This window comes from Cryptotermes secundus, unplaced genomic scaffold (assembly GCF_002891405.2).
Source record: "Cryptotermes secundus unplaced genomic scaffold, Csec_1.0 scaffold19, whole genome shotgun sequence".
In the NCBI taxonomy this organism is placed as follows: Eukaryota; Metazoa; Arthropoda; class Insecta; order Blattodea; family Kalotermitidae; genus Cryptotermes; species Cryptotermes secundus.
In genome coordinates, this window is record NW_019729897.1 from 930,559 (window position 1) to 954,151 (window position 23,593).

The 23,593-nt window shown below is 41.9% G+C and overlaps 1 protein-coding gene across 5 annotated transcripts in view; it reads right to left on the minus strand.

Moving 5' to 3' along the window:
• The window catches only part of LOC111865698 (protein lin-28 homolog), an 89,526-nt gene that overhangs the window by 51,542 nt on the left and 14,391 nt on the right, over positions 1–23,593 (minus strand). For 2 of the 5 annotated variants that reach the window (XM_033751926.1, XM_033751927.1), the window contains exons 3-5: positions 20,410–20,691; positions 18,769–19,020; positions 18,587–18,679 (exon numbers count right to left, since the gene is read on the minus strand). In XM_033751926.1, coding sequence (XP_033607817.1) covers positions 18,587–18,679; positions 18,769–19,020; positions 20,410–20,512 — 448 coding nt within the window. In that variant the 5' untranslated portion in view covers positions 20,513–20,691. The remainder of the gene's footprint in view (positions 1–18,586; positions 18,680–18,768; positions 19,021–20,409; positions 20,692–23,593) is intronic. The other 3 variants (XM_033751930.1, XM_033751929.1, XM_033751928.1) reach the window with 2 other exon arrangements.

Below are 23,593 nucleotides of genomic sequence, written 5' to 3' on the forward strand. Positions count from 1 at the left end.
GATCAGGAGGAGCCGGGATAGCTCAGTCGGTATAGTGACTGGCTAAGCGCTGGACGACTGAGGGGTCAGTGTTCGAGTTACCTTAGTGTCAAGAATTGTCTCTTCTTCGCGACGTCCAGACTGGCACTGGGGCCCACCCAGTCTCCTATTCAATGGGTACCGGGGGTTCTTTCCTCGGTGGTAAAGTGCCTGGGGTGTGAAGCTCACCACTTACCTACAACTGGTGCCGAGGTCAAGAAAATGTGGGTCTATATATCCGCTCCCCATATGCCTGCTTGGCCTGGTGCTTAATTGGTTAAGCACGGGGACAAATTTACCTTTATCACGGGATCAAGAGAGATTCTGAACTGGACACTAAACATCTTTCCTGAATTTTTGATACTCCCAGTTTATTCGCGAATACAATCTACTACGATTATTTTAACAAAATCAAATTAATGATTTCAGCTATACAACACCACGGTTTTCTGAACTCGGGTAATGCTTGCTACCATTCAGTCCAGAACCCCTAGTCTTCTCGTCTGCTGTCCAAAAACATAAAAATTAGACTATACAAAACTACAATCTTGCCTGTGGTTCTTTACGGGTGTGAAACTTGGTTTCTGACATTAATGGAGGAACACAGACTGACTGTTTGAGAACAGGGTGTTGAGAGTATTTTGACGGAAGAGAGATGAAGTGACAGGAGGTTTAAGAAAACCGCGGAGGAGAAAACTGAGTAGCGTCATAACTTTTACTCTTATCCAAGTATAATTAGAATGATCAAGTCAAGGAGAATGAAGCGGGCAGGGTATGTAGCACGAATGGGGGAGTGGAGAAATGCATATAGGATATTGGTGAAAAGCCAGAAGGAAAGAGACCACTGGAAAGACCAAGGCGCATATGAATGAGATAGGATTGGATGTATGGATATGGTTGATCTGGCTCAGGATTGGGGCCAATGAAGGACTCTTGTGAACACGGTAATGAACCATCGGATTCCATAAAATGTTAGGAAATTCTTGAGTAGCTGCAGAATTGGCGGCTTCTCCAGAAGGGCTCAGCTCCAAGAGTGAGTAAATGAGAGAATGCCATGATTTATCTCTAACTGCAAACGTGGTAAGAATATAGCCTACTTGGTGACATAAAAGAACATTGTACACCCCTATCACCACCCCAATAGCCAGGTGCATAATGGGTTATTCAAGCCACCCTCACGGTGACTTCCTTCCCTGCTAAGAAAATAGTAGCATGGCGCGAAAGGAAGCTTCGCGTCGTCTGGAAATATAGGCGTCATATGCCTCCTATAAAACAGGTAAAAAACCGACACATGTCTATGACAGCTCGAAATATTGAGTCTGGTGACGCATGAATTACTTTCCCCTTGGCATAAGAAAAGAATACACCCTTTCTCAATAAATATTTGTAACAGTTTTATATTCCAAAGGTACACTTCGTCCTTAGGGGGCACGCGGTAGAGTAGTTGGTTGAGCACTATGCTACAAGCCGGAAGGTCACGGGTTTAAGTCCCGATGAGGTGGATTTTTTTCAATTGACCTAATCCTTCCAGCCGCACTATGGCCCTGGGGTCGACTCAGGCTCTAACAGAAATGAGTACCAGGAATTAATTAAATTATTTTCCTGGGGAGTAACGCGCGGCCGGAGCTTAAGGCTGACAATCTAACTTCCATCTTTGAGTCGATTGTCTAGATAATGTAGGACCCTCATCGTCTCACAACCCTATGGGCCTTCACGTCTTGTTACAGGGACCTTACTTTTTTTTTTTACTTTTACTTTTTACACTTCGTCTTTAATCGGCGTAGTAAAGGTAGTAAAGGTAAAGGTCCTCCTATGCTTAACTGAATAAGTACTAGGAGGTGAAGACTTATTGGGAATGCATGTATACACCAACATTTTCTTGATTTCGGCACTAGCTGGAGATGACTGGTTAGCTACACGTCTCGGCCGTTTTATCCCCGGGAAAGAACTCCCGGTGCCTTTTTGGATAAGGGGCTGCACGGATAACAGAGCCGGTCTGGACCACATAGAGAAATGAAAATCTCTGCCCCCACCAGGACTCCAAATCTGACCACTTCGTCGTCCAGCCCGTAGTAACTAACGGAATAAATATGCCCGGCATGTTACAGGGATAGCTTCACCTATCTTCCCTTTCACTTTCCGTAGCTGTACAAAACGGTGTGGATAGAGAAGGAAGAGATTTTTGTGCGTAGTATTCAGTTGATAAGAAAGCGCCGTTGCCAAACAACGAATCTATCGTGAGAACGGCTTCCAAAATATCGGCAGCGCATTCTTGAAATACTTTCCTAATGAAGTGTAGGGCTGTAGGGCTGAACACAGGCGAGGCGGGATGCCAGATGTTTGTTCGAGGGTAAAAAGGAACCCGCCAGGAGACAAGCACAAACAGTACACTTGCTTGAAATAATAATAAAAAAAAAGACCAACATACTCCTCAGGTTACGCTTAGTTTGAAATGGAAGTGACGTTTATGGTAAAGTGATGTGTCCACCTTAAACATGTTTCCCCATTGTCTATGTTTCGTGGGCCCACTGATTTCTAAACTTCGTTGATAGGCTGACGGAGAAACACTGACGGTTATATTATTGCAAAATTTTCATCTTTATATTATTTTAAATTTTTACTGCAGAAATAACTAAGATGGCGGTGTTGCTAGAATATAAAATGGAAACCACACAGAATTATCATAAATTTAAAAGATACGCAATTCCATTAACCCTTTTAGCGAATCAATAGTCTGGTTACTACCTACTTTAAAGTCTAAAAAGTCTAAATTCTACCCAAAAAGTGTATTTAGACTAAGGTATTTGTTTCGCATAGCCGGTCACGGTAGCCGAGCGGTCTAAGGCATGTACTGTCTTGGCTCGCTTCGAAGCCGGGATCGTGAGTTCGAATCCTACTCAGGGCATGGATGTTTAGTGTTTTTGTTTGTGTATAGGTAAGTGGCCTTGCGACGAGATGATCACCTGCCCAAGGAGTCCTACCGAATATCTAAGATCCAGTAAACCCAAGTGAAACGGAGAGTTTCATGGAGGTAGGCCAAGGCCCAAATTGGGGCTATAGCGCCAAAGGGGGAAAAAATATTTTTCGTATGATTCTCGGAACAAACCACTGTTGTTTCCTTAAACAGCATTAACATTTTGGGTCTGTAATGAAGACACAAAGGCCTATGGGACGATCTAGTGTCCCAATTATTCACGTGTTGTTGTGACGGAAAAAGGTACAAGCAAATTTGTTCATGTTCTTAATTATTTAAGCACCACACCATGAAGAAGTACGGGGGAGTGGAGTTATAATTTCATTATTCTTGACCACTGAACTAGATGGAGGTAAGTAGTCAGCTTCAGGCTCCGATCGCTTTATCCCCAGGTAAAGAACCTCCTGTTACCCATTGGATAGGAGGCTGGGTGGTCCCCAGAGCCGGACTGGACGTTGTGTATTGAGAAAATTTACCTGCTTCCGCCGGGAATCCAACCCTGGCCATCCAGCCCGTAGCCCGTCGCTATACCGGCTGAGGTGTATTAAAAGGGCAACCATAAAGAACATAGGCATGGTCCCCCGGTCCACTTCGAGAGTACTCTGTTCGGAATGTCCATGGAGCTAATGTAAACAAAACATCGGCGACAGACGATACCGTGTTAGCTTCTTATTGGCTTACAGGCCGAAGGAAGTTCTCTTCGCGCTGTACACACGATACAACTCTTCATCGGAAGAGCAGCATGTTAGCAAACAACGCACTGCAGAATAGTCGGGGTGTTGTGAACTACGCTTTTAACTCATCTTGTTCGTGTGTTTACATGTAGGGATCCTCCACAGACATTCCAAGTGAAGTACAGAGCAATCCGCAAATAATAGTCAAGTACTGAAATACAAATAATTCAGAAGCTGCTATTGACTAGGTCTACAACTACTGGATTTGAGGTTCTAGAGGTACTGACGTCTAGGATGTGACTCCGTGTAGTCTAGTAGGAGTTCACCGACGCTTCGGTTCGCTGTACTTATCACCTGCTTCTGACTACATACTTCATTGACTTACTCTTCGGCCCTTAGGGCCGCGCCATAGCTCAAGCGGTTAGTCGCTGGCTTCCCACCGCGGCGGCCCGGGTTTGATTCCGGGTCTGGTAAAGTGGGATTTGTGGTGGACAAAGTGGTGCTGGGGCAGGTTTTCTCCGAGTACTTCGGTTTCCCTGCCAATCTTCATTCCACCAACTGCTCCACAATCACCCTCACCTATCTTCTGGGGCTGGTACACTAGGCCAGAAAGGGCCGCAGTACAAGGGACTTAGTCCCACCCCACTAGCAATACAAAAAATACTCTTCGGCCCGGGCCGTGCCATAGCTCAGGCTTCCCACCGCGGCAGCCTGGTTTCGAGGCCGAGTCCGGTCATGTGGGATTTGTGGTGGACAAAGTGACACTGGGGCAGGTCTTTCGCCTAATACTCCGGTTTCCCCTGCTAATTCGCATTCAGCCGATTGCTCCACGTCTTCATTTGGGGCTGGTACAGCGTCCGCAGTGCCGAGTAGACTCAGTTCCATCTTGTAAGAAAGAAAAATAAACTTCGACCCTGATGATAGAGACAGTATATTCCTCCGAAAAATCGGTGAGCTTCTACTGGACTATGGGAGTCACACCGTAGAAGACAAAGAGTTCTGATGCTACAGATTGTTCTATGATGGGTCAACTTCTGAGTGTTCCAAAACTGTAAGAAGTGAAATAAACAAATCTTTCTCTCTAACATTTTTGTATTCATGATATGTATAGGCTACAATGCTATGAGCCTAATCGACAGTTCAATTCTCACGTTGACAATCGTGAAGATTTCAGGTTTATTTTTCGGTGCTATAAGAACCTCAGACTCTGCAGCATAGAACAGCAAGGTCATTAGAGAACAAAGAATTTACAAGCACTGGAAGGAGCTACCGAGACCTGTTCAAGACACTGTCTGGGAATGAGCATATACGAACTGAAGAAAACCATGAAGGACCTGAAGATCGCCCATTACTCGGCCCATATACGAAAACACTTTCTGAACATTACATACATTGTATTCTGTGACGTGACACCTACGTGCAGACATTTAGGAGCAACCTGTCGCTTCCGCCTTCAACCTGAATAAGGTGGCAGAGGATTCCTCCGAAATTTTCGCAACGTTCCACCAGACTAGATAGCGTCACGTCCCAGAAGACGGTAAATTTCAGTGTTATAATTGTTTTTAGGGAATAATATCAAGATACATTAACACATGTAAATAAGCACAATAGACCACTGTAGGTCGCGGTGCAAGGGCCGAGGAGGCCTACCCCTCATACATTCAAAACACATGTAATTAGATTTACGAGCAGTATAACTATTCTGATATGTTCATTGCCTATGTCTACTTATTTAATAAAGGGAGAAACCTGCAAAAATATTGTGCTGGATATTAAGATGTTTCATTTTTCTCTGCGAACTTCTACGAAATATTTTTCGCTCTGATATCCGAAATTATTAGCAAGCAAAAATATTGTGCTGGATATTAATTAAGATGTTTCATTTTTCTCTACGAACTTCAACGAAATATTTTTCGCTCTCTCATCCGAAATTATTAGCAAGTCATTTTCGGAATGTGTCCAACAGAGCCTACTTTTGCGGATAGAGGGTGTCGCTCGGTCGGTATAGTTCGCTAGCGGACTAATATCAAGGAGTTTTTTTTTATTTTGGTCCAACAGAGCACGTTTACATTCAATGTGTCCGAATTCAACATAATTGGCCGTGTCAAAAAATTTAATAAATTCCACGATATGAAATATGGGGAAAATATATTGGAAATAAAATTCGTTTTGTCTACTTTTTTTTTTTGCAACATTTATCTCCGATAAATATTTAGCTAGACGCGCAAGTTCCAGTTACGTCTTTACGTAAACGAGTCATTAAACTCGTCAGATAGAAATGAAAATTGAAACTGCTCGACAATCCTTCATGAAATGCTCCAGCATTAAGGCGTTACGAACATCTCTGCAGAAGTTCTGCAGTTGCTTCATGCGTATGGACGGACGGACGGACGGACGTGTCGGACATTAACGGGCGCTCCACAAGTTCCCGAACGCCCCTAATATTAACATCCCCTAAATATTTACACATTAGCTAACATGCCCAGTTTAAATTACGCCCTTCTGAGATGTGACGCTCTTTAGTTCGATGGAGTTTCGGGGGAACTGTATGCTTCAGTTTTCAGAGTAAAATGAGACGCATGCAGCTGACTCTTTAAAAATACTGGTACATTTCTACCGGACTCTAAAACGTCATATCCTAAAGGTCAAAATTAATAATTTTCTTCTTCTTTAAACACTGCACACAAAGTGAGGAACGTTCCGGTCCATATAATATAATTATAAAGATTCAGACAAAGTGTGTGCCATGATGGTAACTGATAGTCAACATACATAAATATTTACATTATAAAAAGTGTAGTCAGCGGTGATCTTATATTAAATTAATAATTACTGTGTTACTGTCATAAACGGGGGCACGCGGTGGCCTAGTTGGTTGAGGTACTATGCTACAAGCCGGAAGGTCGCGGGTTTAAGTCCCAATGAGGTCGCTGGATTTTTTTTCAATTTACCTAATCTTTCCAGCCGCACTATGGCCTTGGGGGTCGACTCAGCCTCGAACAGAAATGAGTACCAGGAATATTCTTGGAATATTCTTGAGGGTAAAGGGCGGCCGGCGCGTAACGCTGACAACCTTGCCTCTATTTATGAGCCGATTGTCTAGAAAATGTGGGAACCTCAACATCTCACAACCCTATGGGCCTCCACGGGGTATTACAGGGATACCTTTACTTACTTGACTCTCGTAAATAAATATATTTTGATTACAGGAAACAGAGAACACGTTTGAGGTGACTGCTTTAAATTTCAGAGGAAATTATTAACATCAATTTTCCGCAGATCAACTACAAACACATATTTATTATAATGAAACATTACATAGCTCTTAAAATCCACAAAATCATTTCAAAATCTTCTTTCTATTTCTAAGGTTACTGCAAATGATTTGCAGCCACTTCAGACGATAATGTGTCCTTTTATGAGCATTGGTATAAAAGCAAAGCCATTATTGACTTATTGCATCCCTGTTGGTAACGGACCAATCAACATGTCGGATATTTTGACGTCACAATCGAGACATAATCAATATCACACCTGCTCCTCCTCTTTTATTCCCCCTCTTTTTCTCCCTCGCCCTCACAACACACACACACACACACAAGTTCTAATATGGAAACTTTTTTGAAAGCTAGGAACCGAACCGCCATAATGGATTGAACCGCCATTTTATGATGCCATAAAACTTTTAAATTAATTTTGGGAAGCTGTCCTTTCACTTTTCGTTTCTTGGACGATTATAAAAGTATATTTCTATAGAAAAAAGTTCTTTCTCCTTAACCAACAGCAGACAATAATAAATTGTGTGGATGTCGGAAAACACGTACCCCCAGTCCTCACGGACATGTGAGGCGACATCTTAACGTGCATAGCTTCCGGCTGTCAAAGACGCCCACTCGTTGAACAAAATAAACGAGCGGAAAGGTAATTTGCGTAACAAAAAATCAGCCGGAAGTATGAAACCAAAGGTAATATAACTCATAAACTATTTGTCGAATTTGTAACATTCATCAACATTGATATTGTCACGTGTTGGGTATGTCACGCGACAAATAACTTCACACCGTCAAGGATGCAGCGGACATTTATTCTGCTTCACCTCTACACTCACACACTTTACAATTATTATCACAAGCGGTATCACAATTACTGCTTCCACTATATACTGACTCCAACTGTCTCGTTCATACGTGTCTATCTAGCCAGAGTCAGAGTCAGTCAGAGTCAGAGTTACATTGTGACTGACGGTCAGTCAATCAGTAAGTCTTGGTGTCGAGCCCCCAGATATTAATTATTATCGTTTGACAGTTACGGTCTTGTTTCTATGGGGCGCCTTCTCTGACAAGAGGACGGGTCTGTCTTTTGTATATGCTGCTGGCTCTTGCCAGGGCAGTCTTTCTCGGGTCCAAGTCCCTTGGGACTCGCGACCATAATTTACTGTCTCAGAATTGAGACTTCAGAGAGAGAGAGGCACACATACACTTACGGATCATCTTCAGAGGGAACATAAATACTCATTCGGAAACCACCATCACAATAGGTGTTCTGATTGCTAAATTACATACACACATAATGCGTGGAATATACAATGTACACAATATTCAACTTTCCACAATCACAGCAGCCTTCCTGGTATTAAAACTTTTAAAGTGTTTAAAAAATTTAGCTTACCTGGACTTAAATATATTTAATAGACACGGACAAATAGCAATGGAAATATACAGAAAACCCACGACGACAGACATAACAATAAATAATAAATCATGCCACCCTAAAGAACAAAAATTGGATACACAGACTTCTTACACTACCCCTTGAGGAAAATGCTAGAAACAAGAATTAAATACTATTATTAATATAACACTAAATAATGGCTCTAGAAAGGAAGACATCACACATCTATATAACAAACTTAAGCGAAAGATGGGTAACCCGGATAATAAAGACGAGAAGGAACAAAATGGGTCACTTCTACTTATACAGGAAATTACATACGAAAAATCATAAAACTATTCAAAAACACTAACATAAAGACAGCCTTCAAAACAGCCAAATTGTGTTTTAAAAAACGTAGCATATATTATGGACAATGTAACTGATTCCAAATCCGCGCACAAAAACTTTCATCAGTTAATAGTTTCGTATATTCAGTTCTTAAACAAAATAGTGTATTCTTCGTAATTTTCCATTGTTATTATAATTGTTTTAATCGCAATGTAAAAAAAACGCTTCATTAATGATTATAGGTTTAATTTCATTTAAGTAAAGTCATTTCAAATTCCTTCAGAGATTTATTTTGTGTCTTTCATAGAATAATAAACTGCGCGTTACAACGTTCAAACTCTCATCTTATGCGATTAACATATATGACTGAGTAAAATCTGCTTATTTCATGTATATTATCGAAATGAAACTTCGAAGATTGTTCTGCTGTGTAATTAAACGTTATTCTTGGATTCTACAGTAGGACCATTACATATTAACCACACACGCACCCAGTTGAACAGCCATTCCAGATTTTAATTCTAAAGTATCCTGAAAAGGTGCATAACGCTGAAATACTTCAGTAATCCAGATTCAAATGTGCTGTATGCTACGTAAGTTTTGAGGTTTTCACGGCGATGACAATGAAGAAAGTCGTCTTCTGGGTTTAGGCACCGTGTATTCTTCGTTTTGGCCTTTTTTTTGACGTTTCGGAGGAACTGCTCTGAAGATGGAGGCGCCACGTTCCTCCGAAACGTCAAAAAAAAGCCAAAACGAAGAATACACGGTGCCTAAACCCAGAAGACGACTTTCTTCATGCTGTATGCTATTTAACTACTAAAATAATGGAACATCCAGGCATGAATTTGTTTACACATTCAGCTACGATCCCTAGTGTTCACTTACATCACCTACAACGCGACCAATTGCTTTCCATTTCGTCCGGTTATTTTTTCAATTGTTCGGGTTGAGTATAGGAACACGGCTCTGTTTTTTGTGCCTGATGAATGGGCTGACACTCATTCTCCACCTGTTTACTCACTTCACGCTCATTTTTACACCGACCTTGTTCGGTTTCTCCCCTTTTAAGGGAGCTGGCAAGGTTAACTATTAGGGTTTTGATGCTTTTTTATCACTATATTTTTATTAGCTTTCTTTGTGAAGCGACAAAATGCCGATAGAATAGGCTGAGGTCCTATTCAGCAAGGCTCGTATACCTGCATAAAATACATAAAAAGTGGAGAAATATTTTATACAACCAAACCTGTGTACAACTGATCTCTTGACGTGTAAAATTACCCCTCTATTTTTATTGCTCAACGAGGCCTTACCACCAACTATGTGTGTGTTTGTATGTGCGTGCGTGTTTTACGGTATGGTCCAAAAGTCATTCTTCATTATGTTTTTGGTGTCATAGAAGGTAATTGGATGTCAAAATCACTAAAAAAACTCAACAAAAATTTTGTGTAAAACCAGAAATTTGATCTTAAAAGTTCTATGTTAAATTCTGCAATAACAAACCTTCCAGTGCAAACAATAACTCAGTAATTAACCTTACATGTTACGGCCCTTCGAGGCCATCGTCAGAGGTTGGACAAAAGGAACTTGCTCTACGATTGTTGTAGATCTTAGTATAATCATTAGTCCTATGTTATTAAGTAGGTTAAAATTATAAATACTATCGAAAAATATATTCCTTGTATGTGAACCATTTGACATACGTCGTTCTTGCTTGTTAGTATCTGCAAGTATAACAAAGGAAATTTACGTTACTATTTACTCCATGACGTTATCTGAAATTACTATAAAAGGTAAAGTTGTCCCTATGCTTAAGTAATTAAGCACTACGCCATGAAGGTGTATGGGGGAGTGGATGTATAAATCCAGATTTTCCTGACCAAGGCATTAGGTGGAGAGTGGTCAGCTGCACGCCCCGGCCGGTTTATCCTCGGGAAAGAGCATGCGGTATCCATTATGTAGGAGTTTGGGTGAACCCCAGAGCCGGTCTGGACATAGAGAAGAGAAAATTCTTATCCCTACCGGGACTCGACCTTCAACCCCTCAGACACCCAGTCCGTAGCCAATTGCTATACCGACTACGCTAACCCGGCTCCTTTATGAAATTACTATAAGATGTAAAAAGTGGTACCATGTATCTAGAAAGCCACAAATTGCTATATGGATTTTAAATATGTACTGCAGCAAAAGACGCTAACGAACACTGCAAATGTGAAGTTCTCTTAGTACGAGACATATCTACGCTCTCATACACGCCGCCTGTAAGATTTCAGTCATACAGCCTAAGGAATTGAGGGATGATATGATCTGTCATTGGATTCGCACAAATAAAAGCGAATACACCGGAATAAAAGATAAAAACACGTGACTTGCCGTTAAATCTATTCATCGACTTAAGAAATAGAAACAGTAAATAAATAAGCATACAGGAAGGTAGTCACGCAATTCAGGGGGTTGGGTGGAGTAGACGTCAAGCTCCACTTACTCTAGAACTAGAAGCTTCAGTCTGCACCGTATGGGCTCCAAAACCGACATGGCACTACGGCAAAGAGATAGGAAAATAAAAATGTAATCAATTAAACATGTGTTTTCCTCATGATGCGGAAGAGGTCTCAAATTTGTCAAGAATGGGAGTAAAACAGCACGGCAGAGTACACTTAGTTTCTTCAAGTACTCCGAGACACCCACAGAATGAAAATGTTTGCTGAATTAAAGTTCAATATTAAATTGCATAAATGTTATCGGACATTCCTGCCAATAGCTTGGATAGATGGCTGGAGGGGAATGAGGGGAACTGCGGTGAAGGAGGAAACGTCACAACTCGAAGACGTGAACATAGCCAATCCATGGGAACAATTTCAGTGGCATTCGTGTTTGAAATAAAGTCTAAAACACGACATAAACCCAAAGAGTTGGATAAGGGTTTATCAACTGAAAATTGTCCATGCAAGATCTTTTTGGCCCTGCATTCCTTGCCTCTTGCTATGTAAAACTGCAAGATAATCGGTCATCATTCATGGAGCTGAGCCCTTCTTGAGAAGCTGCCAATTGTGCACCTACTCAAGAACTTCTCAGCATTTTTTATGGAACCCGAAGGTTTATTACCGTGTGCACAAGAGCCCTCCAGCGGTCCCTATACTAAGCCTGATCAATGCAATCCATATCAACCCATCCTATTTCTCTGAGATCCATTTTAATATTGTCCACCCACCTACGTCTTGGTATTCCTAGTCGTCTTCTTCCTTCTGGCTTTCCCACCATTAAAGTATATATATGTAAATTTATCCCTAGGGTTTAGTAATTTAAAACCATGGCATGCAGACGCATGGGGGAGTGAAACTATAGCTCCACCATTCTTAGCTTCTAGAAATGTTAACTCAGAGATACTCGTACTTTGTTCTTTGCTGCAGGTAATGTGTTTCTGATTCAGAGTAGAACACATTGGCGCATGCGTACAGAGTCTGGCAGCGAAAGCTGAACTTACCTGGTGACAGCATTACGAACTTGCAAAATGAAGACAGTCACTCCCCGGCTCAGATCGCTTCTATGTAATTTAAATGGAGCAAAATCAATTTTGAGAAGCTAGCAGTGGCTCAGGTAATCAACAAATGCCACTTCTTTTATGCACCTCGTCACTGGTCCCTTTCCCGAATCCACTCCACATCCTCGCGGTTTGTTCCTTCAAGGCCTGTTTCAACACTGTCCTCCTACGTACATGTAGGTTTCTAAGCTACTGCTTGCTACATGTGCAGTCCATCTTGTCCTCCTTGACCTAATCACACAACTCGGAACTACACTTCCAGATCATTGACACACACAAATTAGTGCCCTCAGTCTACTACCATCTTCATTAGCCATTTCCTGGTAACGGCTTCTACCTTGGGAGATTCTTCTGCTTCCCGTACTCAGATCCTCTTGTCACAGCCGCCCATGCGGAACTGACAATTGACAACTCAACAAACTGGGTCCCAGGCTGGTGGCTATTTCGCACCAACCTCCTACTCTTCTCTTCACAGGCTGAAGTCAAACTGACAACTGAACTCTCACCAACCAGTCACTTCACTCAACCGAAATTCTGACAACAAACCACTCCTTCGTTGCTTCAAACTGTCCTGCTTATAATATCTGGGCACGGATCACATAGAGAACACCGTGCTTCTATTGTCGTGTTTGTGTCCGTTGCCATGGAAACGCGTTTGTCGAGCTGTTGCTTAGAAACGGGTTGTATAAACCTGTTGTTCCGTTGTTGCGTGCGTATATGTTGCAGGCGTTACCTAGCAACGGCCGTTGTGTACAGTTGCTGCTCAGCAACGGTTCTATACGCCGTAATATTATCCTCCCACCTACGTTTGAGGTTTCCTGTTGTTCTTTTCCTCAGCTTTAACGCCAAAACCCTACATGCATTTCTTTTCTCTCTCAAACGTGTCTCATGGCCCGCCCATCTTATCCTCCTTGACGTGAGACCCAAGGACAACTTACCTTTTATGTATTTGCCAAGATTTCAAATTAACACGCCACCTTATACCGTTTCTGTACATTAAATGCAGCTTAACACGAGAAAGAGAATAAGTTACACAGCGAAAAATGCGGTCTTCAGAATTCTGTGTAATGGATAAAACCGTTGGGGAATTTATTTTGGTGATTGGAGATTGGCAGGTCATGTAGCACGCATGGGGAGACCAGGAATACTTACAGGGTTCTGGTGGGAACGCTAGAAGAGACCACTGAAGACTTAGATATTTTATAGGTGAGAGAATAGTATCAAAATGGATCGTAGATGAAAGATAAGATGGGGCGGTATGGACTGGATTGATCTGGCACAGTGAAGGGCATAATTGGGATCCATAACATTTGGGGAAATTCTTGAGTAACTGAGCGACTGGCAGCTTCTCAAGAAAAACTCAGCTCCATGGAGCTAGTTAAATCCATGTAAGATTTGAGGCTTTCACGGCTGTGACTATGAAGAAAGCAGTCTTCTGGGATTTGGCACCGTGTATATGTGGTGTTAACCGACGTTTCGGAGGAACGTATCGCCTCCATCTTCTCACCGTCTCTTCGCTTGCAGATTTCTTGTATTTTTTCTTCTACCCTGAAGATGGAGGCGATACGTTCCTCCGAAACGTCGGTTAACACCACATATACACGGTGCCAAATCCCAGAAGACTGCTTTCTTCATAGTTAAATCCAGTTTGTTAGATTTCAACTCATTTTGAAAATTTTCTTTGTGCGTATTATCACTTTTCTTTGTAAAACATTCTTTCTCGGAAGTTGTATTGCTAATATCAGGCAACTAAACCAGCAAAGGAATCTCAATTAAAACGAGAGCAAGTAGAATTAGTACTCGGACTGCAAATGTAACATCCGAAATGATGGCAACGTTTACTCTTATAAACCTAAAATGTTATCAATCCAAACCCATAACATAATAAATATTGTATGTTACAGTATGTTCTATTAAGTCTTCTATTGTCATAATTTTGTTTCAGATTTTCCAGGCAAGTAGGAGCCAGATGCATTCTAGATTTCCTCTTTTAGCTTGTACTGAGGCTCCAGCAGCCTATGCTGTAACTTACATATTAGGGCTTAACTTCCCAGCCATTATCTGTAATTTTACTGGTATTTTTATTGTCTTATTTCCCTGATGTAGGTCCAATGAGGAACCGAAACACTTTGTTGGAAAGAAACATATGTCTGTCGGGGAAAATCATTTTTAATAAACTCAAGCGTGGAATGAGTCGATTATAAGTTACTAAATTACTGTCATATTTGACTAATTTTTCAGCGATACATATTTTTAACAAACTCCTGTAAAATGCCAGATATTTGGAGGCTAAATTATGACTAATCAATGACTGTATAAGGGGTGGGCCTTCTTGGTCCCTGCACCGCGACCACAGTCATCTCTTGTGCCTAAAATTATGACTAGCTCTCCGGTTTGCCTGCAGGCGTAATGGCCGCTCAAATGACAGCGTAGCCATGTTTGCTGGGAGATGGAAGTTCCCTCTCTTTCCTCGGATTGAGTGCCAAATGATCAATATCTGTTCGGGTACGGTCCTTATGATCTGACACGTCCATTACTCAGCACTACGCACGGTTCAGGAAATGTACATGCGACAGTACCCTCAAACTGAACAGATTAACCCTTCATAAACCTACCTTTTGTTTAAAGTGCACACAGTGTCTTCTGTGTGTATCCTATCGTTTCCACAAATCATATTTACTTCCTTGAACAGCATTAAATGGTTGGTCTTTGTAGCGTCATGTGTTTCATGTGAGATACGAACTGAATGCTTACGTATTATTCAGAGGAAAATCAGTCTTAATAGGCCCATGATAAAGTGTGGGGCCACAGACCACGGAAGTACTCGTATGAACATGCCATGTTAAGGTATATTTTCCCTTTGCAAAGTGTTGCACTAATTAGGTATACATTAAAATTATGAAATGTTTAAAAACAGGATTAAGTTCCCACTCAGACCAGTGCCCTGAGGGATCAGGTGATGGGTAAATAAACTTCAAAATTTCTAAGGCAATTGCTGTTTCTATTTAGGATGTGACGTCGTGTAAATTGCTAGACACAATTACTGTGTTTCTGAATATTATTCATCTTACTGCTTTTATTTAAAAACACGTTTCGGAGATTGGATTCTGTCTCGGTCTTTAGGTAGGCCTTGTGCAGTTGGGCCCAATCGACATAACTAGTCCCTACGTATGTCCCACCTGAAGACGGAGACAGAATGCAGTCTCCGAAACTTTGTGTTTTAAATAAAAACAAAACTATGAATAATGTCCAGAAGCACAATAATTATATTAATATACCATTGTCACAATCTTTTAGGGCTTGATTTTTGTTTCAATGTTTAGGAAGAACGTGCTACCTCCATCTTCAGGGTAGAAGAGGGGCAACATGTTTCTAGAATACGTCAGTAAAGATGTATAAGTTTGAACCACGTTATGTTTCAGACGATACTAATCTTCGTTGTTACCGCCGTGAAATGGAAAACAAATTGTTGCAAAAATATGAAAATCGTTTAACTAATAACAGAGGCAGATGACAGGTAATTTAGAATTAACTGAAAATATCTGATAAGCCATATTTCTGCTATATGCCGTGAATAGACTGTTATTTTTATTTGAGCTTTAGGATAAGAATAGTTTCGCCTAATACTGGATGAAGTGTTGCAGAAGGTAAAGTACTTCAAGCACAACAATGTCTCACGTCTCCCATTCAGAAAAGTTCTCTTATTGAAAAAAAGAATCACACTTCGTACGTTTCTGCTGTGCTTCCATCTGCACACCACTTTCTCTAAATGTTCATTCGTTTGTCACGCACCCCAATATCATCCGTGTTCATTTCTCTGTAAACCATTTATAGGGCTTTCTGGATTCTCACATTAGAGAGAGGTCACACTTCAATTTCCTTAGTTCGACTTCTATGACCCCCTTTGTGGTCTAGTGATCAGAGTACCTGGATACAGATCCAGAGGTCCGGGGTTGCATTCCCAACGCTACCGCATTTTCTGAGAAGCAGGTTCTGCAACGGGGTCCACTCAGCCTCGGAAGGATAACTGAGGAGCTATTTCAAGGACATAGCTGCTCCGGTCTATAAAACCGAAATTAACGGCCGTGGGGATTCGCTGCACTGATCACGTGACACCCTCTATCCGCAAAAGTTGGCACTAACTTCGCCGACAAGCGGCGGTCGCTCAGTCGGTATAGTTCGTTTACAGTTTGATTTTTTTTTTAATTTTATTTCTACTTGTAGATTTCGGGGACATCAGACAAGCCCCGGTTATCACACGCAACTCAATTGAGCAGAGACCGATACTCGCTCAGCCAGTGGATATATTTTTCGTCGTTTACGGAACCCTAAGTTTCGATACCGTGTTCACACAGCCCGTCACCGGTTCTTATCTTGAGCCATATGAATCCAGTCCACGCCCTCTAATCTTGTTCTTTCAACATAAATTTTAATATCCTTTTATCTCCACCTAGGTTTTCCAAGCACGATTTTACCCATCAGGTCGTCAGGCTAAAATTGCGTGTGCATTTCTCATCTTTCCATGGGTTACTTGCGAACACGGCAATAAAACTTTGGGTATCAAAAACACTAGCGGCTTTCTCGACTAGGTGGTCTACTATTAGCTTCTCAAAAAGTTGGCTTCTCATTTTTACCGTAACATATTCCTTCTTACAAAAGAAACTCCATAGCGTGCAGTCCGCAAGCTAACTATACCGACCAAGCAACAGCCGCTTGTCGGCGAAGTTAGTGTCAACTTTCGGGGGGTAGAGGGCGTCTCTTAGTCAGCGCGTAACGAATCCCCACGGCCGTTAATTTCGGTTTTCTAGACCGGAGCCGCTATTTCCTTAAAATAGCTCCTCGATTGTCCTCACGAGGCTGAATGGACCCCGTTCCAGATCCACTACTTCTCAGAAAATCTGGTAGTGCCGGGAATCGAACCCGGACCTCTGGCTCTTTAGCTAGGAACTCTGACCACTAGACCACAGAGGCGATCCATATCCCGTCTTATCCTGCCAAATTTGAAGAGTTTTATATGATTTTTCGACGAGGACAAATTAAGGCGCTCTTGGTTACGTAATCTTCTCCAGCCTCCTGTTACTTCCTCCCTCTTAGATTTAAATATATTGTGTGGTCTAAGGCATGTACTGTCTATGCTCGCTTGGAAACCAGGATCGTGGGTTCGAATCCCACTCAGGGCATGGATGTTTAGTTTGTGTATGTGCGTTTTTCTGTGTTTGTGTACAGGTAGAGGCCTTGCGACGAGCTGATCACCAGCCCAAGGAGTCCTACCGAATGTGTAAGATCTAGAAAAACCGAAATGAACGGAGAATTTCGTGGAGGCAGGCCTAGGCCCACTGGGGCAGTAGTGCCAAAGGGGGAAAGAATAAACCAACGGCTCAATTAGGTCTTTCTCACTTGAGGAGGACTGAAAGACATGAAATGCAGGGGTAACGTTATATCCCTGTGCTTCATTAAACATTACAGCATTAAGATGATGCACGCAGGAGTGGATGAACAGTTCCATGCTTTCTTAATCTCGGGACTATATGAAGGTGACCATTTCCACGCACTGATTGCTTTAAAACCCAGGGAAATTTCTCCCAATATTCATTGGATAGAGAGCGGGGTTGAAACCCAGAGCAGGTCTGGACACTGTGGAAGAGAGAAAAATCTCAGAACCTGCCTTGAACAGAACCCACTTTCTCTGGTCGTCCAGCCAGTGGCCTGGACACTAAACTGTTCACATATTAGCACAAGCAGGATGTAACACTTCTTTTCCGAGAAACACATTACAAAAATAAGTAATCGTTTACAATTAAACAACGAACTTCATGGAGCTGACTCTTTGGAAAGCTAATAGTTGCTCAGCTACTTAACTACCTCTCATCTTGCTTGATTTGATCATTTTAATAGTAGCTGGCGAGAAGTATAAATTAAAAGAAATTCAGTATGAAATTTTCTTCAGCCTCCTGTTACCTCTTCTCTCTCATGCTCTGACATTCTCCTGAGCATCATTACCTTAAAGTTCCAATCAGCGTTTTAATTTGGTAAAGAGAAGACCAAGCTTTATACCTATATAAAACTGCAGACAAAATTATAGCCCTGTATATTTTAATCTTTACGGTTTTAGTTAGCAGACAAGAAGACAAAACGTAATGATCTGAGTACTAGCAAACATTACCTGAATTGAATCTGCTCTTCATTTCTTCATTTATGCGAATTTGATTTGTCAGTGTCGCTCCCGAACACAATTAGTGTTACGTAACAGAAACAAAGACTTCTGTGAATGGTGTAAACAATCAGAATATTATTTTTCTCCGGGAAAACATTTCTTCTTCCAACATGAAAATATCTTGGATGAATATTTCTAACTACTTGGTATATAATTAATTAACTTACCATTTTCCTTTGGTGTCTGTGCTTCTTCTAATTCTTCCCTCTCTTCTTTTTCTTCCTCTGTCATTGCTCCAGCCATCCTGATATCTTTCCTCACTGAAACAATTGAAAACTCAGGTTCAAATTCCAATGCTTCACCCATCGATGGCGCTGCCTCGAACCGACTGAACAGAATTCCTGTATACCTGAGCAGTTCCTTCGGATATTTCGGTCGCTTTCAAGGAGAGCACAGAACCACCATAGCACGCGAAGGACGACCCTTCTGACGCGGGGTTTGTCCAAGACTGTGAGGGTTGTAGCGCCTGTCCGACCTTCTGGGTAGGAGCGACTTATGGTCAATGCAGGATAAGTACCAACAATGAAAAGGCCGCTTCCAGCTTTGCAGAAACTCCAGTGCCAGTCAACTTGAAAGCCATGCAATTCTGCAGCAACGCCAACTTCGTAAAATCAGTTATTGGATGATTGAACGATGATTCTCTACAAGTGCATGACAGTAATACATTCATCATATTGTAACGTATATGGAGTGTGACTATAGACGGGGATTGGATTGGTAATCGGTATGATTATAACACTTACACATACAGCTCGTAACTACAAGTAATTTTAGCGCTATTACTAATTCACGCACTCTCTGAAAATTCAATACAGCACGCATGAAGTATATTCAGTCCGCTGTATCTTCACCGGTTGTCGCCTGGTAACGGCTTCCAATGCAGTAGCTTCCTCAGCTTCCGTGTTCACGTCCTTACTTGTCGGCGACTGTCTCATAAATAAATCCTACTTTTCTAACTACCGTCTCAAGATTCTCTCGTAATCGTAGCTACTCCTTGTTATTTAGCCTCGATAAGGACCGCAGAGAAAACACATCTCTCACATTTCTTCTGTTGTTACTATCGCACAGACCGCGTAGACAACACCGCTTCTTAGTGTTGCGTGTTACGAAACTGTTGCGACCATAACCTAGCAACGGCTGTTATTCGCCTCCTTATTTTTCCGTCGTTACCTAGCAACTGGTCTACATGCCACACTATCACTACTAGAAGAATATCCAGCTGAAATTCATTAGAGAATAATTTATTTCGTAACTTCATCCGTCACGTCTTTCTGCCTTCCTTCCCTATTCATGCCTTTATCTCCTTACTTCCTACTTCCATTAAACAGGTGAAATAAGCTGCATCATTGTCCTTCAGATGACACAGTTTCCTACACAGGGCTGCCACCTGTGCAAATACGTGAGAAATACTCAGGCTTGAAAAAGACATAACACGCATACAAAATAACATGCACATAAGCAAAAGGGCCACGCGGTATCACAGTTGGTTGAGGCACTGTGCTACAACCCAGAAGGTCGCGGGTTCTATTCCCTGAGATCACTGGATTTTTCAATTGACCTAATCCTTCCAGTCGCACTATGCCCCTGTGGTCGACTAAGCCTCTAACAGAAATGAGTACCAGGAATCTTCCTGGAGATAAAGAGCGGCCGGCGCGTAAGGCTGACAACCTCGTCGCAATCTGTGAGCCGACTGTCTAGACAATTTGAGAGCCTTGGCTTCTCACAAACTTATGGACCTCCACGGCCAGTTGCAGGGATACCTTTTTTTTTTTACATAATTATATACCGTCTTCTAATTCAACGAAACCTATCCAAATTGGCCATTTACGATTTGATAAACCGACAAGAATAACTCGACAAATGTTTCAATTTAATTTTTGATACGTCCAGACCGACTTTGGGGCCCACCCAGCCTCCTATTAAGCAAGTGGGCTACTGGACACTCTCTGCCGGGAGACAAATATGCCGGGGCATCAAGTGGTGTGCTTACCTCCATCTACTCTCTGGTCGTGATGTAATACCCTCGTCTCACCGCTCAGAGCTGTCCGTCTTGAAACTGCACTGGCCGAAAGTCGCTTGTTAGGTGAGCGCATTGCCAGGTGTACAAGTATGTGTTATCTGGGAGCACTGTTCTGCTAAACATTACGGCATGCACTTCGATTGCTGCAACTGCTCGACTGGACGCATCGCAGTTTCAAGTTGAAATAATAATCTGGCATCAGTACTACATTCCTCTTCTAGCTCTAGATGACAGGATGAGTCAATACCGAATCTGAAAATGTGTGGAATAAAACTTGGAGAAAACTCCATAATGAGGAGCTTCATAACTTGTGCTCTATTCCAAGTGTAAATACAATAACCATGTCAAGGGAAATGAGATTGGCAGAGCATGTAACATGCATGAAGAGAACAGGAATGCATACAGGATTTTGGTGGGATATCCAGAAGGAAGAAACCAATACGAAGACCTAGAAATATGAGGAAGGATACTAAGAAAATAGTTCTTAGGGAGATAGGACAGGGAGAAGTGGACTCGATTGATTTGACTCGGGATAGAGACCAGTGGATGGCTCTTGTGAACACGGAAAATGCAGAGTGCGTGAATTAGCAATAGCGCTATAGTTACTTGTAGTTACGGTCTGTAAGGGTTCAATGAATCCAATTACTAATTCAAAAACCGTCTATAGTCACTCATACACGTGACAATCTCATTTATGATTCTAACTTGGAAAAGACATCTTACTATCCTAGCATAGCCCTACGATTCCTCATTTTATCAGCCTATCTCAGAGCTAGTTTACAAATCAAGTTTGTAAAGCGAAGCAATTGAAAATTGCACAAATTAATATAAAGGTACCCTTATACCTAAAGCATGACGTGAGAGGGTGTTTAGATGCCTCAGTAAACTTGATAGCTATGTCACCTGGTGCCTCAGCTCACGTCGGGATCGCCCTTGTTGGTAATGTAGAGAAGATATCTGATAAAAGCAGCTGCCAGCTTGGCTGGGCACTAAGATGACAATCTCGTCATTAGACTCGGGTGCTGCAGGCCACCAACACGCACATTTTCAATTTGACGTTAAATAAACAGAAGAAAGGAACCGGATGGATTCTTAATTGACGACATTTATAGACAAACAAGGTAAAGTTGTCCCCGCGTTTAATTAATTAATTGCCACGTCATGAAGACTTTCTCAAGAATATTTTAACACAAAATCCAAAAAGAAAAGGAAATGTAGGAAGCCCACAGTTAAGGCGGAGAGACCAGCGTGCTCTTCAAGTGGTCGGAACAGACCATGTATGACCTAATCCATGGTGATGATGATGATGCCATGAAGACTTATGGGGGAGTGAAGGTATAGTTCCACCTTGGCACTTTATCCTCAGATAAAGGGCTCCCGGTACTTATTGGTAGGAGACTGGGTGGGTCCCAGAGCTGATCTAGAAGCTGTGGAGTAGAGAAAAATCTCTTGTCCCTGCCGGGAATCGAACTGTTCCTCCATCCAGCCCATAGCTTTACGGACTGAGCATTTCCTCACACGCGGAGTGTAAGTCTATGTGAAAAGTTACTGCGATCTTGTGGGAGGGGAAGAGTTTCTCACTCATTTACGCGTTTTCAGCCCCTTCCTCCCGGATTACGAACAAATTGTTTTTTTAATGCCGTTTATATATGTATATGTATGTATATATGTATATGGATGCGTGTGGATCTGATCCTCGTCAACAGTTGAATGACTGTGAGGATCCTATTGATATTTGAAAGTTTATCCGTCAAGGGTCAGTGCCTGAACAATACGAACACTCAAAACATATTCTGTGGCCTGTAGTCCGCAAGCAAACTATACCGACCGAGCGACCGCCGCCTGTCGGCGAAGTTAGTGCCAATTTTAGAGGATAGAGAGTGTCGAGAGGTTAGCGCAACGGATCCCCACGGCCGTTAATCTCGGTTCTCTATACCGGAGCCGCTATTTCCTTGAAATGTCTCCTCAATTATCCTCATGAGGCAAGCACAATAGATCATTGTAGTTCGCTGTGCAAGGGACGAGAAGGCCCATCCCTTATACATTCATTCAATCATCCTCATGAGGGACCCCGTTACAGACCCACTACTCCTCAGAAAATCTGGCAGCGCAGTGAATCGAACCCGGACCTCTGGATCTGTAGCCAGGAACTCTGACCACTAGACCACAAAGGCGGTCGAATAGGAACCCCTAAATAAGCCCACCAAAACAACAAAATGGCGAATTGCCCATAAGATTTCGAATGAATTTCGCTAATGTATGGAGGCCGCCTCCTTAAATAAAACTGCTTAAGTAGTAGCTATATTCAGTGAAATAACAGCAAGCATACTACAGGCCCAAAAGCAAAATTTGGTTTCGTCGAAACCTGCTCTACCGGTCAGAGGAGTTTCATTTTTGTTCTGTAGTCAGTACCCAAACTATCAAGGTCGTTTCCAAGAATCGAAGACAAGTAAGCAAGAAACCAGTATAGAATTACTGGGTTTTTGGATTTTGTCCATCGTCCGGTATTCTACAAACTAGAAAGCATAATGTTTCGGAAATTGGATCTGTTTCCGTTCTCAGGATGAGACAGTACATCAGCTACTCATAGACTTCAAGAAAGCCTATTCTACAATATTCTCATGGAGCTTGGGGTACCCATGAACCCAGTTAGGTTGATTAAAATGTGTTTAAACGAAACGTATAGTAAAGTCCGTGTAGGTAAACATTTGTCTGATAAATTTCCTATCCAGAATGGTCTAAAACAAGGAGATGCTCTATCGCCACTCCTTTTCAACTTTGCCCTGTCCAACGCGGCGCCCGTGGTATATTTTTCTGCCGCCCTCCGTAATCACATATAACTGAGCCGATTTTTAATATTAATTAAAATTGTAAGACAAGAGACATTTTTGAACGTCTGAGTACTGTTAAATATTATCGAAAAATTTTATTATTATTATTGTTTATTATTATTATTATTATTATTATTATTATTAGTAGTAGTAGTAGTAGTAGTGTGGTGGCGCCCGCACCTCCATCAATGAACTGTGCCCGAGTACATAAGAACGTTGGACAGCACTGATTTAGAATGTTTATAATATTTGAGGTATTCACTGTAGTAAATGTTCATATTTCGGTCTCTTGCGTTACTACACCGTGTAATCTGGAAGGAGGA